This window comes from Aspergillus karnatakaensis (genome assembly GCF_047715665.1).
Source record: "Aspergillus karnatakaensis strain CBS 102800 unplaced genomic scaffold BJY04scaffold_84, whole genome shotgun sequence".
Taxonomy (NCBI): domain Eukaryota; kingdom Fungi; phylum Ascomycota; class Eurotiomycetes; order Eurotiales; family Aspergillaceae; genus Aspergillus; species Aspergillus karnatakaensis.
The window spans coordinates 50,150-64,331 of NW_027395796.1; the positions used below are offsets into that span (position 1 = coordinate 50,150).

General features: G+C 50.1%; 4 protein-coding genes across 4 annotated transcripts; 2 read left to right on the plus strand and 2 right to left on the minus strand.

The window, feature by feature from the left end:
• The first annotated feature begins 77 nt into the window (after positions 1-77).
• On the plus strand, positions 78-2,352 carry BJY04DRAFT_165366 (uncharacterized protein). Its single transcript, XM_073709116.1, has 3 exons — positions 78-610; positions 760-908; positions 967-2,352. Exons 1-3 carry the CDS (start codon positions 569-571, stop codon positions 2,159-2,161), a joined length of 1,386 nt encoding a protein of 461 aa, XP_073565158.1. The 5' UTR covers positions 78-568; the 3' UTR covers positions 2,162-2,352.
• A 659-nt stretch (positions 2,353-3,011) lies between these two features.
• BJY04DRAFT_232703 (chitin synthase export chaperone) lies at positions 3,012-4,845 on the minus strand. The gene is made up of 3 exons (XM_073719793.1): positions 4,262-4,845; positions 3,617-4,188; positions 3,012-3,566 (listed from the first exon to the last, which is right to left on the minus strand). The coding sequence occupies exons 1-3, from the start codon at positions 4,497-4,499 to the stop codon at positions 3,381-3,383; spliced, it is 996 nt and encodes a 331-aa protein (XP_073565159.1). The 5' UTR covers positions 4,500-4,845; the 3' UTR covers positions 3,012-3,380.
• Positions 4,846-9,196: 4,351 nt separating this feature from the next.
• BJY04DRAFT_165423 (uncharacterized protein) lies at positions 9,197-9,789 on the plus strand. The gene has a single exon (XM_073709117.1). The coding sequence runs from the start codon at positions 9,427-9,429 to the stop codon at positions 9,727-9,729; it is 303 nt and encodes a 100-aa protein (XP_073565160.1). The 5' UTR covers positions 9,197-9,426; the 3' UTR covers positions 9,730-9,789.
• A 1,867-nt stretch (positions 9,790-11,656) lies between these two features.
• Positions 11,657-12,564, minus strand: BJY04DRAFT_224120 (uncharacterized protein; the record flags this gene model as incomplete). The annotated part of the gene is made up of 4 exons (XM_073717868.1): positions 11,657-11,847; positions 11,906-12,044; positions 12,232-12,369; positions 12,436-12,564. 4 exons carry the CDS (start codon positions 12,562-12,564, stop codon positions 11,657-11,659), a joined length of 597 nt encoding a protein of 198 aa, XP_073565161.1.
• Positions 12,565-14,182: the final 1,618 nt, after the last annotated feature.

Consider the following 14,182-nt stretch of genomic DNA (forward strand, 5'->3'; position numbering starts at 1 on the left):
TGGGCTCGTCGGTTGTCGCAGAGTGGAGGCGGGAAGATGCCGAGGATGTATCAATATAGTGATAATTAACTTGGAGTCACTATATAGTTACCTTACAGATGGCAAGCAGATTATGCCGGGCTACCTACTCTAAGCTCTTAGGACAAGTACTATTTAGTCTGATTTGACCGCAGTAGGGCATAGGGCATGATGTTGGGTATGCCTATCTCCAGGTAAGTAGCATTATCGTAGCCAACATGTGGGTAGTTGAATGGTCAGATGAATCTAAGTTACGGTTGAATTCTCTGTATATACCAAGCACTGCACCGGGTGAGTATGCTAAGACATGAATAGCCGAGGAAAAGTCAAGTAAGCTCGAGGTACCTAGTCATTACCTCTCTACTCCGTACCTACTCCGAGTATAGGTAGGTACAGTTAGGTATCACGTGGGAAGAGCCAATGACGAATGACGTAATAGAGGCTCACGTGGGAGACGTGGGAGTGCCCATCTTTGCACTGCGCCTGCTTCCTCGTAGGTAGGCAACAACAACCGCAAGAGTCCTGTCAAGCGACAAGCTCATCTCCAGAGATGAAAAAAACTCTGCTACTAGTCTTCATTCACGGGTTCAAGGTGAGTTAGCCCTAAGGAACTGCTCACTGAGTCACAAGGCTAGACTTGTTGGATTGGAGCCTCATGATTTCCCCGCAGAGGACTCCATTCATCAGTATTCACACCCCACAATCATGCACCGCTAACAACATGAATGTTCATGGATCTAGGGCGGTGATGACACATTTGGCAACTTCCCACAGAGTATACAGACATATCTAAGCCGCAAGCTCCCGGCCATTGATGTGGAGACACTTGTGTACCCCAAATATGAAACGCGTGGAAACCTGCAGGAAACTGTGAGCTCCTTTAGAGAATGGTATACCCTCGCCAAGAGACCCAGGGTCGAAAGGACTGTACTGATTAATCTCTCATAGGCTACAGAACCAGGTCATCGACATCGAAGTCTCCAATAGAACGCCTTCGCCCACCGTTGATCCTTCTGTGCACGTCTTTCTCGTCGGCCACTCGATGGGTGGTATCGTGGCTGCCGAAACGCTATTGCTTTTGGCCTCTGAACAACCTATACCTGGCACAACTTCTCCGCAGTCATCACAGTACCGATCCGATGGTGGCTCAGAGTATACGGCCGCCGCAGACAGCACGATTCTTGGGGAGTCCGGCTCGTTCATGTTCCCTCACATTCAGGGCGTGTTTGCTTTTGATACACCATATCTCGGAATCGCTCCCGGCGTTGTGTCGTACGGCGCGGAAGGACATTATAAGACCATCACCTCCACATATAGCGCATTTTCCGAAGTAGCTGGACTGTTTGGCATTGGAGCAAACAACACTTCCGCCAACCGAGAGTCACAGACAGCGTCAAACGATGTTAGAAAGCCTCTACCCCCTGCAACAGATAGCGATGCTGCAGCGACACCGCCATGGCAGCGCTGGGGACGATACGCGATGTTTGCAGGCGCTGCAGGCGCTGTCGCCGCGGGAGGAGCGGCGGCCATGTATTCTCAACGCGAGCGCCTGACCGACAGTTGGGGATGGGTATCCTCGCATCTTGCATTTGTAGGCTGCCTAGCACGCCCTGCCGAGCTTCGACATCGACTTTCTCAACTTTCGCAAGTTCGAAAAGACCGAGGAATCAGATGCGTGAATTTCTATACATGCCTTGGGAAGGGCGCCTCATCCTTGGTGGAGAACACAAGCGCCACCAGCGATATAGGGAATAGCCAGGCTTCATCTTTTAGCTCCAAAATTATCCGCTCAAAGCACCGTACCTTTTGCACACTCCCGGATAAAGAGGGCAGCCAAGAAAAGCCAAACCATTTGGGGCCGGGACCGGAGTGGATCAGAGCCGTGAATGATAGAGCCACCGATGAGATCCAGGCCCATACCTGCATGTTTCTACCGAAGCAGAATCCGGCTTTTTACCAACTGATTAATGATGCATGCACCGCGATGGTGAGATCGGTTGATAGGGGTTGGTATAGTACCGCTCGAGGACTTCAGGAAGAGCATGGACTAAACATGCCGCGGCCCGAGCAGGACCGAGCCCACAATCGAGCCGAAAGCGGGACCTTTGATGACAGGGAAGAGGATATCGTTGTCATTGATTGATTATGCTTCTTATTCTTCTGGAACACTCGGGTGTAAACCGTTTCACATTGTCAGACATGCAGCGTGGACCACCTTTTTTTGATGATGATTTCTTCAGACTCTGATCATCGTTGCTCGAGCTCGCTGTCCAGCTAGCCCCATTGGGGCAATTTTGCGCAAGACGGGACTCGAGGCTAAATCCCGGAACAGGCAACAGAATTGCACAAGTGCTGACTGTTCCTGTCCCATTAGTAGTATGGGTGCCAACATAATATTTTGAAGCCTCCCAATGAGTGCTGCATCCAGTGTCAATTGTGCAGGCGGCCCGAGCGGTATTATCGGCTCATACTTGCATCGCACCCAGGAACGAGAGCTCCACTCTAGAAGCCAGGATATGCTTCCATGCAATACTCACTCCTGCCTTATTGGGATAGTACATCACGAAATTCCGTTGATCCCTTTCAGCTGCCGAGTCCAGGAACTGCAGCCGCTTCTCGCAAAGTTGGCAACAGCAGAGAGAGTCAGCTCTTACTTGGCAGAGTCAGTCAGCCACCGAATGTCGAGTCAGTCATGCCCTTGATAGCAAGGAGGATCGTTCCTTGCCGATTCCTCGACGACCAGGGCTGGGCAATCCCAGCCAACATTAAGCATCTTCAAAAGCCACGAGGCCTGGACTTGGAGGAGCCAGGGGCTAGATCCTTCTCAATTGATACTCTTCTCTTGTCCCCCGTCCCCTTCGAGAGGATACGAGGACGGCAAGTACGGCAACGAAAGCGGGTTGGGATGATTTTGAGAAGGATGAGGAGCTAATCGGATAGCTTCTGCTCCGGATTGTTTCGCATAGAGCGGCTGTGACCGTAAGGTTTCCACATGTGGATGGATGTTGCCCGTTGGTATAGACCCACGAGCCGTTCCCTATCTTAACCGAAGGATCTAGTATGGGAGAGAACGTGTACGCCAGTAAATCCTGCCATATGCAAAGAATGAACTTAGATGAAAAAATAGGGAACCAAGAAAGTTGGGACCGAAGGGATAGATAGATGGGCGGGAGAAGAAACGGGGAAAAAGCCCGACGCTGATAGTGAAATCGCTATGAAGAAGCATAATGGTTGACCAGCCAAAACTGAAAGATCTTGAACGCCCTTGAATATCCTGAAATGTTTTTGTTTGAAAGTCCCCAAAATATGCAATAGGAATAGAGTGACGGAGCATGATAAAACAGAGAGTGCATTAGTTGATATCAATAGCCATGACCGTTGTATGTGGACGCGCGATGGTGATACATGCTACCGGCGTATTCGGAGTTCGTGTCTTGGTAAACCGTTGTTCGCCGGTCTTCTTCAGGAAGGAGTTCCTTGACCTCCCAGTTGTTCGGCTTAATACCCACCGAGAATTCTAAGTCCTCTTTGGTGATATAATCCCAGAACTAAAGATTCAGTCAGTCATTGCAGAGCCAAGTTTGCGGGCTGGACATACCTTGTAAACCATCATGACAGCCAACAGGTTGCAGAACGTGGCGAAGAAAAGTCCGTCCAGGTAGTGCTGAACCTTGTCGCAGATGGTGTCTCCGAAAGCGTACATAATTACCTGTCCGGCGATAAAGACAAGAAGACCAAATGCGATATGGCCAAGGGGCCATCGGTCCTCAAGGGTGTTCAGCACCAGGAGAAGCTGCATGACCAAGTACACTGCGATACAAATCGCATTCACAACGTACAAAATCGCGAATAGCGCAACGGTGTTTGTCGGGCTGAGGCCTCCCCACGACTTGAAGGTTAAGATGGAGATGAGGAAAGACACGGCGAACATTACAGTTGACGTCAAGCGGAGCAACCAAACGGAAAGTGCCGTGCCGTCTTCATAGAGCTGGAATCCGACGAACCCGTTGACGAGCAGACTTGTACATAGCGCCGAGGCTAAGCCGTTCTGAACCGCAACAAACCACGGGAAGGGGCCGCTCCTTGGAGGTACCACCCCAGCATCAATCACCAAAGAACAAACGGTGAGGGCCATGTAGATGTAGAAGAACGTGATGATCTCCTTCCGGCCTAATAATAGCAATGAATCCTATTAGTGGGGCTGTGTTTTCTGCGGAAGCCCCAAGAGAAGCATCAAACGTACCCACAGCAGTAAATTTGGACCTGATGTGCAAAATCATGATGACTGTCATGAGCAGTGCAATGATGTGGATGAAGGATGCACCGCCCTCAAAGATGATTGTATTGGCCAGCTCAACATTTCGCGCATAGCAATTGGGGATGATGCCGGTGGAACCTGATATTGGTGAAGGCGGGCCGACCAAGGAACATAATGGTAGTGCTGCCTTTTCGCAGATGAAATCAAAGTCACCGAAACCCATGATGGCGACAGAGGAGGTTCTGTGCTGGACTCCTCACTGTGTATTTCTCGTCTTTTGAGTTTGTTGAAAGGCTGCGACGGACGGTGAGGCGCACGCTGGGATAGGGGGCTCCGCTCCTGTGGGCGAACGAGGCAGCAAGGAGCGCCTGGCGAAACGACAGTGGGCGAGAGGAGCAAGTGATCGGTTAAAAGCGAGGGTCGGTACTCCGTACGAAGGAAGGAGATGAAGGGTCAGTCGGAAGCGAAGAAGAAACGAAGCAGTCGCCTCAACGAAGCTGGAAGAGGGGACTGTCAAGGGTGCGGCTGTTTGAGGTTGGGATCACGGGATCGGCTAGTAGCAGATCGGGACTGGGCGAGGCTGGGCGGTGCCTTTCCATTATGGAACTAGTGTGGAAGCTCCGGAGGTGAGGCCTGAAGGTCCTTTTGCTTCTATGCGCTAGCCTGATCAGGAGAGTTGTTTACAGGTCCACGTCCAGGTGGCAAGTGGCAAGTGCAGGTGTGCTCGGCCGGGTCTAACTGTCTATAGTTAGAACCTTTCCCCGAGGGCTCGATCCCCTCGATCCATCCCCGGACCGGATGCAATCGTTCGTGATTCATCGACGTTGATGGCTTTGCTCGAGAGATACAACGCTCTTCTCCTGACAATGCCGGTAGCTAGGGTTTCACGGCCGCATCGAGGATAAATTGCATTAACAGAAAGGAGTTCCGCAATGATTCTTTCCATAGTTACCCTCCAAACTCTGTCCCTGCCAACCTGGTCTATGCGTTTCAATCACACGTACTATTCGAGGATTTTTAGGTGAAAGCAGGCCCTGCTATTACCCCACCACCACCACGATTTCCCTGCGTTTTCCGCATATTCCATGTCGTCGAATTCGAAACCCTCGAGCTTGCATGGATGTTAGTTACCCACTTCACCCCCAGGCAATGACTTCATTGCACCTTCAATCTAGAACAAGGGTGCTCGGCAGTTGTCGCCTTACCAGTTGAAACTTGGGATCGTCGTCATAGCACTGCTTAGCCATTTCCGGAGGACGTCGACATGGTGCCATCACTGGGCAAGTGGCCTTGTCTCATGTCTGCCTGGGGTGCGGGTTCTTCCTCGGAAGTCCGCTGGCTCTTTCTCGGAAGAAATCGTAGGAATATTGACTGCAAAACGAGGACCAAACGCGGATACATGGGCCCGTGGCTCGGTGAATCCACGAAACAGTCTCAGCCACGCCTGCCTGAGAAGGCTCGAAGAGCAGCGAGCGGGGTCACGAATTCCGAGACCGATTCAGGTTCACTCTGAGTTGAAGTTCAAGCTCCTTTGGCTCTCGCTTTTCATCCTTGGCCGAAGTGCCGGATATGCACGATCAGGGCGCTCTAGTACGCAAGTGGGAGCTTGGCGGAGGTATTGACGGACCTCCACGCTGCGAATGATGCGAAAGTTAATATCCTCACCAGGGGCAGCGAGGGGCTGAAAAAGCCTATAAGGCCCGGAATTAAAATACCCGGTAGCCAATAGGTGTGCTTCCCGTACGAGTTTTTACAGGATTGCAAGTCAAGTCGTGGCCCTTTCATCACCAAGTTTTGTTGCCTTCTGTTTTCTGATTATCGCAGAAAAGTACTGCTGGCCGTAGGCAACCGGGACAGGACAGAGCCGGTCTTCCTGGTGGCCTTGTCCGCATCTCTGAAGCAGCGATGATAAGGCCGTTCAATAATCTCGCCCTGCAATTCAGCCGAGATACCTGGAATTATTATTGCATGGTATCCACTTGGCTTGCAAGCGAACCCGCACCTACAATTTTCAGCTCTGCATCCTGTAGCTCATGGAGTCTATACAGAAGTACTACTGTACAATAACAACGGGTGCTTCCGATGACCTCTGGACACTGGACAGCATCAGTAATTTCCGCATCATGTCCGCGGAACACCGACTGATAATGGAAACTGCCATAGCTTAAGATTTCTTGTGCTGACTGTGGGGCACTGCAGGTTGCAGCTGGAGCACTTTTGGACTTTCCGACTCAAGAGTCAAGAGAATCAGAAACCTACGGTTTTCCCCATGGATTAACCTTCTCGCGCACTGTCATAGGTCCAACTTCCCTGTCGAATCGTCGGCTCCACGTCCAGTTGCAGGTGCCGATGGCCCCGGGGCTACTCAAAATCGTCATGTTTTCACCATCCCCCAATGGAGAGAACTCCGTAGATTAAATGATGAATCTTTTCATCAACCTCACACAGAACGGTAGCCTGTCAATTCTGCCGCATGAAGATTCCAGTTAGCGCCACGTGCCGTCGACGGCTTGAAGCGTCAACGGCTTCTTGAAAAGACGCCGTCGATCTCCAGTAATCCCGATCAAGCCGGTACAGATGGGGCTTGTACATACTATGGACTATGGAACCTGATCCATAATCCTATATGAAAGTGGAGTCGACTGCGTTCATTCACCCTAGGAGTTCCACCAAGACTCCTTCTGGCTTCAGTCTCGAGTCTTCAACGAAAGATTTAAGGCCACGGTTGGCAGCCGCGGTTCTGCTTCGGGGCCGATTGGGGTTTCGGAACATGACACCATGTTGCTGGAGTATGCTAGTGGAGACTATGTTATGATCCCCGGTGGCAGTGAAAGTGTTCAAACCTCTGTGGTTGGTGCTGTCCGTCCTCTCCATAATTCCCTGATATTTATTCCGAGGACTACAGGCCACAGCTACTAAATTCGACAGTTTATTATTACTGTTATTATTATTACCCATGACGAGAAGAATAATAATACAAGCCAGTCTAGAATAATATCACCCAGGGCTTCGGAGGGGAAAAAAAAGAGTCCAATAATCATAATTTTTTACTTCTTTTTTGAGAATTCCGCCATCCTGTTGAGTAACCTCTTACTGCACTTAGCTTGTGATGGACTCTAATCCTGGATAACGGCAGGTAAAAGTTGGACCACTTGTTTCTTGAGCAGTCTGTCCTAAGCAAAAAGCCTTGGAGTATATATTGTTGACGTCTTCAGGCTTGTCCCGGTCAATTTCAACCCATTCCCTTCAAGCATTTCATACAACCAAATCAATCCGCCTGCCCTGCTGCGAATTTGCTTTCACGACGAAGTGATCCTATCCTCCACCACCTATCTTAGCCCTACTCGCAATTCTTGACCATCGAACTGAAGTTTCCAACGTCTTTGTTGAACCTTCTACTACCTACGTCTTACCGTCCAGTTGGCAACAATGTGCAATTACGTCAAACATTATTACATCTACAGCGCCTGCAACCAACCCATCGCTCATTTCATTCGCACGGAGACGGAAGGATCGAAGGACCCCCAGTGTTCCAAATCCCCACACGACAGGTTCATTGTGGTCGCAGGGAAATGTGAGCTCTGTCATCGCTAGCGCTGAGTGAGAGCGCCCTCTGTCTTTTGTCGATCTCTGTTCCTGGGCCGTCGTCGTGGCGCAGGAGCATCCGAAACCCTATCCTTATCCGACTGAGCTTCTATCAACGCGCAAACTGTTCGCCGATGACTCAAAGTCTTCAGCCGTCTGCTGGTGACTGTACCTTGCGATCTCTCAGTCCCTGTCTTGATATCTTTCTATTTCAGTTTATGATACCTCTGTTCTCGCGCGATAAAACGTGCTTTTGATTGTCTCTTTTGTTTTGGCAGCTGCGACAGTGACTATCTGGGCCTGGTTGTCTGACGTACGGTCTGCTATGGCGGCGCTATTGACATATCTCCTGTTTCTCAAAGGGCGGGAAATTCAATGGAATGCGCATGTACCAGTTTGGCTTAGAGTGAAGGATTTTGGCACGGCGTTTGGGGAATAACATGGAGTTGGAGATATCGCGCACGCCTAGACAGTAGTATATTGGTTTAATTCAGTTACCCCTTACAAATCAAGGGCTATACGGACAGTTTCCCTAAGCTACTGCTATCGCTGAAAAGAGTCGATTGATTGATGGGGGCAATCCATGTATCTGTTGGCTGAGGGTTCCCGTCTCAACCCGTTTGCTTCGGAAGTACTCCAAGCTCTAGCTCTAGAATCAGAGCACCAGGCAGCATCACATGTTCAACCTCTGCATTGCAGCATGTGTCTGGACTACTTCGTCTTGTTTACTGACTGAATAATTTTTAGTATCCCCCTCCGCCCCCTCCCTCTACCCGAAGGGGAGCGGGAGGATCAAGCGGGAATGAATTGGTGAAAGTGAACTGGGGAAAGGAGAGAAAGAGGGATGGGTTCTACGCCTTGACCTTAGGTTCAATACCACCTCAACCTCATCGTCGTTTTGGATTCAGATCTAGACGACGGCAGGACAATCTGCAGAGCAGGTCTAAATTGCTGGGGGACGCTGACACTGGACAGTGGCAGAAAAGGTTGGCTGCCAAGAGGCTGCTAGTCTTATTGCATCCACTCTGTTCTCCTCTTGATTCTCTGACTCTCTAACTCTCTGACCCTCCCCCATCTCCGAGATGAAGATTGCGTCCGTGCACATTATTATTTATTATTTTCCCATTCTCGAGTATCGACTAATGGCATTGCCCGACCGGCACCTGGAGCTGCGAGAGCTCTAACAGGGCCTCTGACAACCTACTGACTCGTCTTAAAGCCTATCAAGCCTCTTCCTTAAGACCACCGTCACACGCTTCTCAGCCAGTTGGAGTTTGTCGTTGGAATTCTGCGGCCCTAGCTTTTGTGTGGCTGCTCCCTGTGTTCTTAGTTTCTTTTCTTCGGCGAGGCGGATGAGCTCTCGAGACTTGTTTCCAAGCAGAGGAGAGAGCTCGACACCATGCACGCCTTATCACAGAGTCACGCTCCGTCAGGATCCGGCGATCCTGTTTCCGAGCCCGTCGTGGTGCATCCTGATCATACTACTATTCAGCGCCTCCCGAGCTCCCACGGCCATGTGGCACTCCGGCGGGATATCGTGCTGACAAGAGCTCTTTGGACGCAACATGCGAAAGCGGGACCCGTGGGTGAGCTCACGACCCTGGTCGCTTAAGACTGCGAGAAAAGTACGAGCCTACGAGGTACGATCAGGGAAGAGGGCTCCGTATCCCGGAATTGCCTTTCTTGCGCACGCTTCCGGCGCTTCGCACGGTCATTATAGGGGAGGGAGGTCGATTAATTTACGAGGGGAGTGCTTGAAAAAAAAAAGAAAAAAGAAAAGCCTTTTCGCGAATCACGGCATTTTCAATGCTGCTAAGAAATCCCTCCAGGTCACAGGAGCTTTAGACTATGCGCCAACGCGCCGATGACTCGCGACAGACCAATCCTGTGCCCGGGTCGACCGCTCTGTCTGCAGGTTACCATGCCTGTGCAGCGGCATTACATGATTAAACGGCGTTATCAGGTTCCAGCCATTAGCATTTACGTCTTCACACATATAGTCCACCACACCGCAGAGGATCCCGCCTCACTTTCATCACAGGGCTTTGCCTCGAGCAGCAGGCAATGAGGACAGAGGAGACACAGAGCTCACGCTGTGAGTTGGTGTCTGCCTCGATGCCCACCCCCTTCACTATCAGGGAAAAATGCATTTGCACGAATAGCGCTGTTGACTTACTGACCCAATCAGAGAAATACTCATACTGGCATCTGACGATCGATGGTCCTTGCCCCTGTGTAGGCGAGTTAATGTGCTCACCCTGAATCAATCTGGGACGCATCCGAGCTCTAGCTGTCGATCAGATCATCCTTGCTCATCTATCTCATCCTCGGCCACAACGGTCTGTGTCTGTGCTTTCCTTGTCTGTTATAGGATGACGACGCAACAGGACAATCATATGATCGGTTCTCAATGAAGCAGACGGGTCGTGTGCCGCGGACGAAACATTCCATGAAGATCGCGCCTCATCAGACCCGAGGTTCCGAGCATCTAGTACTGCATCAGACACGGATGATCGCTCCCAACTGTTTTCCTTAGCTCGCTCCGGGGTCGTTACACTGCGCTAAGGTTCACAACTCCCGGCGCCGGTGGCTGTGAAGGTGGAAGCCGGCCCAACCACGGCGGTATAACAGTGTCCGATACCCAAACCCGCAAGCAGTGATCATCGTCGCCGCGCGTTGCGACTTACTGTACTCTCCGTAGTGAAAAGGATAATAAATCCTGTAGATCGAACCAATTACGCAACCATGATCTCACGCAGTCTATACAAGTCGCTGCAGAGAACAAATGACCTTGCACCATTTAATATCGGAAAAGGACAGTGCCAGGTCACGGAGTCGACCCGATTGTCTCGGAAACGTGCCGCCACATGTGAATATATGCTTTTCAGAGTTGTCATCTGAATAATAGGTTGATTACTATTGGCATTGGGGTAGCTTACGGTTTGCCAACCTACGGCTTCTTCAAGCTCATCAAACCGGAGCCCACTCTGTAGTAGTGTGTCCCGGAGACCACCCCTCCGGAGTATACTTCCACTACATGTCTGAGGAGTAGTTAACCAAAGCCAGACTTCTCCACTGGCCATTACACCCGCGGCTAAGCGCTTCTGAATAAGCCGTTTAGGCTTCCGCCCTACAACCTTGGGTGTGCTATACGATTACGACCTGAGGATGCAGGAGGTGGCTGAGCTCTGAAGGTAATAAGCCAAGGCCTCTCATCGGTTTCAGGATCCCATATTTTAATACTGGACTCAGCAAATGATCATCGATTATGCACTTGATTCACTATGAAGTAGCACACTGGAAACAATAATACGGAGTAAGTAACGCAGAACCTCGCCCCACTCTCGAGCTACCACGTAGTTCCCAAAGGTCCCCATATCTAGTTCTTCAGCCCCAACCTAGACAAAATACTCCGTAGGGCTCTGCGTAATCTAGACTGCTCTGAGTATAGCCTTCAGGGCTCCACGTTACTGTTCATAATCGTACTTAGGGCTAGATGAATACATTCCTGCAAGGTTGTTGGTGGGGTACTAGATATGCTGCGCAGTATGTGCGGTAGACAACAGAACGTCACCATCAATCCCCTCTCAATCCAACTGATTTCTCTACACGCTAATACTGCGATACTGCAACAGTTGCTCCGCCATCCGCCTATATTGGCCCTCCGTAAACCGCACACGGCAATAACTAACAAGGTAGCAAATTAGCCTCGCTCCCCATACCCATGCCCACAGGCATACCAAAAAGCAGGGTAAAACGAAAGGGAGAAAAAAGGATGTGTAAGAAAGAGAAAGCTTAAACAAGTAAATCAGAAAGAGAAACATACTCATCAGTAAAGGACACCAAGTTATCGATGGGATCCGCACCCCCTCCCGGACACGTATCGAGGCCCCGGGGACACCCTGTTGCCGGGTGTGCAGCAGCGGGCGTATCGTCGACGTGGTCACCAACTCCGTCGCAACCACCTTCGTGGGTGTTGTAGAGGTCTAGACATATTGTTACTTGTCTCTGTTACTTGTACATTAAAATTAAGAGAGCACGAACCTGACCAGCCGCCGATTGCTGTTACGAGTATTTTGCCCGTGTTGTAACCCGGATGTGGCCCTCCAGGGAGGTAGCTGTGGTCGATGATGATACCGTCATGAGTGGGGCGTGAGGTGTAGTCCCAAGGGAATGTACGGGACTAGTAGTTAGTTAGATTAGAGATAATAGAGTCACATATACGTGAACAGAGTATCTTCGAAGGAGATCAAGGTATATCCTGCAAGCTGTTGGGTAGTATACTCACAAAAAGCCTTCCCAAACTCGGGATCGGTACCAAAGGTGTAAAGATTCAATGTCTGTGCATCTCCCTCATGATAAGTGTCTACATGAGCGTCTATGGCGTAGTGGGAATGTAGTATGCTGTATGGAGCCGGTCGGCGGTTGATCCCTTGGATCTGGAATTCGACGTTGATTTGCGTGAAGTAGGATTTGGCGACATTAATAGCTTGGGTAAGAACAGTATCCTATTTCCTCGGTGAGTGGCTGCTTGCATATTTGAGTAAGAGGAGTAGGAGTGTGCGTGGTCTTACAGGTATGTTGCCATCAGAAGGATAGTTCTGGTCATAGAAGACGTGCCAATACACAGGGACTATCGCGGCGTTGACCACAGCTAGTGATAGACAGAGAAGACATGCTAGGAGGGTAATTGGATTGTGCATATTGAACGGGTGTATGGCAGTTCAAGGGAGGAATGGCGGCGTGAGAACCTGGCTAGGAAGATTTGGTATTCTTGGGTTTACTTATAGATTTAGAACAACTGAAGAGAGGTTGTTTCCTGATCGAGCTGAAGACGCCGCATCGACGTCACGATCCGAACAAGAATGAGGGAGTCTCGAGAAGAGCATACTCCGTAGGCCTGTCGGTTGGAGGAAACTCATGGAGATCAATAGATCCGCATACTTGCAGAGATCTACGCTAATAATCGACAGTGGCGTGGACGATCTGTGCAGGACACAAGCCGATTGGCGATTTCTTCGATCATGATGGGGTATAGGTTCGAGCTATCGCCATACTTCGTGCCACGATGAGAGATGATCAACTGCTCGGTTTCCCAGAGAGAGTCCGATAGTTAGTTCAGGAGGATGGCGGTTAGGCTCGAGGTACGCCATGCTGCTCGTGCAAAAAATGAACCCTTGAGCAACCGATTGTTGAGTCTGTGCTCTTTACCCCAGACTAATCAGTAGGATTATGCAGATATTCATGGGAGCACATGAATATCATAGACACATCTCCAGGACTGATGTCCCCATTCGGTGACTAACTTTATACTTCACGTAGGACCCTTCTAAGAGTGATAGACAAACAGACTTAGCAGAAAGTGATAGCTACAAGCTCGAGTGCCAATTGCCATTTAGAATGAGCCAGTGGCAGCCAAGCAGTGAGTATCTTGTTTGTTGACCTTCGGAGTAGGTAGATACCCACCGGAGGTACGAAGACAGGCACAAGCCCCGTGCGCAAGCCAAAGCATCTCGATTTAATTGAGAGGGTTGCACCAATCAGAAATCCTCCAGAACAATCTTCAATGACTCGTTCACCCTGGTATTATTGGTAGACGGCATATAATATGCTTTGGTCCTGCTTGGCTACCTGCATCATTACTCCAGAGTAGGGATAGTGCCTGTTGGCCAAGTCGAATCGGCTCAACGCCGGCTTTTTATCATAGATGGATGAGCTCGGGTTTTATCCTAGTTGGATGGAAGTATTATCCCGGGGAATGCTGATATTAATTCACAGGGTCTGGACTTTGGATCGCTGAGAAGATTAATGCCGCTGGTGACAGTCACTTTGCGCTTCGTTCCGGTGGGATGAGTATGAACCTGTTCAGGACAACCATAATATAGTAGGGTTATAGTCTTAATATTATGCCAACCTGCACCCTCCCCTAAAGGCTCTATTTGATTCTCATGCTCGTATTTACGGGTCAGTCTAGATCAGCCACCCACGTTGGGATTTTTAGACAGAGTAGAAGTCCAGATGGCTGACGGTCATCTCCGAAATCGAATCGAAGTCTGATAGCTCAAAGCAATCCCAGTCATGCTCATTTCTTCAGAAGTCTCGGCCTAATTAGTCCCCTTTCCACACTTCCTTGTCCGCAATGTACAGCGGCACTGGCCCAGACAAGATGCATTAGCACGTGAAGGCTGCAATCTGGGTCTTCTATAATCTAGACACGATACGAGCTCACGCTGGGGTATGATAACTCTAGACCTTTGCGAGAGTGCCCTAGCGCCAACGGCAACTCGGTATTCGGCCTTCGGTCTAAAATCCGAAGAGATA

Bases quoted from the DNA above. Each gene is read 5' to 3' on its own strand.
- BJY04DRAFT_165366 (XM_073709116.1), top strand. From the start codon at position 569: ATGAAAAAAACTCTGCTACTAGTCTTCATTCACGGGTTCAAG. The intron at 611-759 runs GTGAGTTAGCCC...TCATGGATCTAG, and splicing joins TCTTCATTCACGGGTTCAAG to GGCGGTGATGACACATTTGG. The intron at 909-966 runs GTATACCCTCGC...AATCTCTCATAG, and splicing joins GTGAGCTCCTTTAGAGAATG to GCTACAGAACCAGGTCATCG.
- BJY04DRAFT_232703 (XM_073719793.1), bottom strand. From the start codon at position 4,499: ATGGGTTTCGGTGACTTTGATTTCATCTGCGAAAAGGCAGCACTACCA. The intron at 4,189-4,261 runs GTACGTTTGATG...TGCTATTATTAG, and splicing joins GTCCAAATTTACTGCTGTGG to GCCGGAAGGAGATCATCACG. The intron at 3,567-3,616 runs GTATGTCCAGCC...CTGAATCTTTAG, and splicing joins CTGTCATGATGGTTTACAAG to TTCTGGGATTATATCACCAA.
- BJY04DRAFT_165423 (XM_073709117.1), top strand. From the start codon at position 9,427: ATGCGAAAGCGGGACCCGTGGGTGAGCTCACGACCCTGGTCGCTTAAG.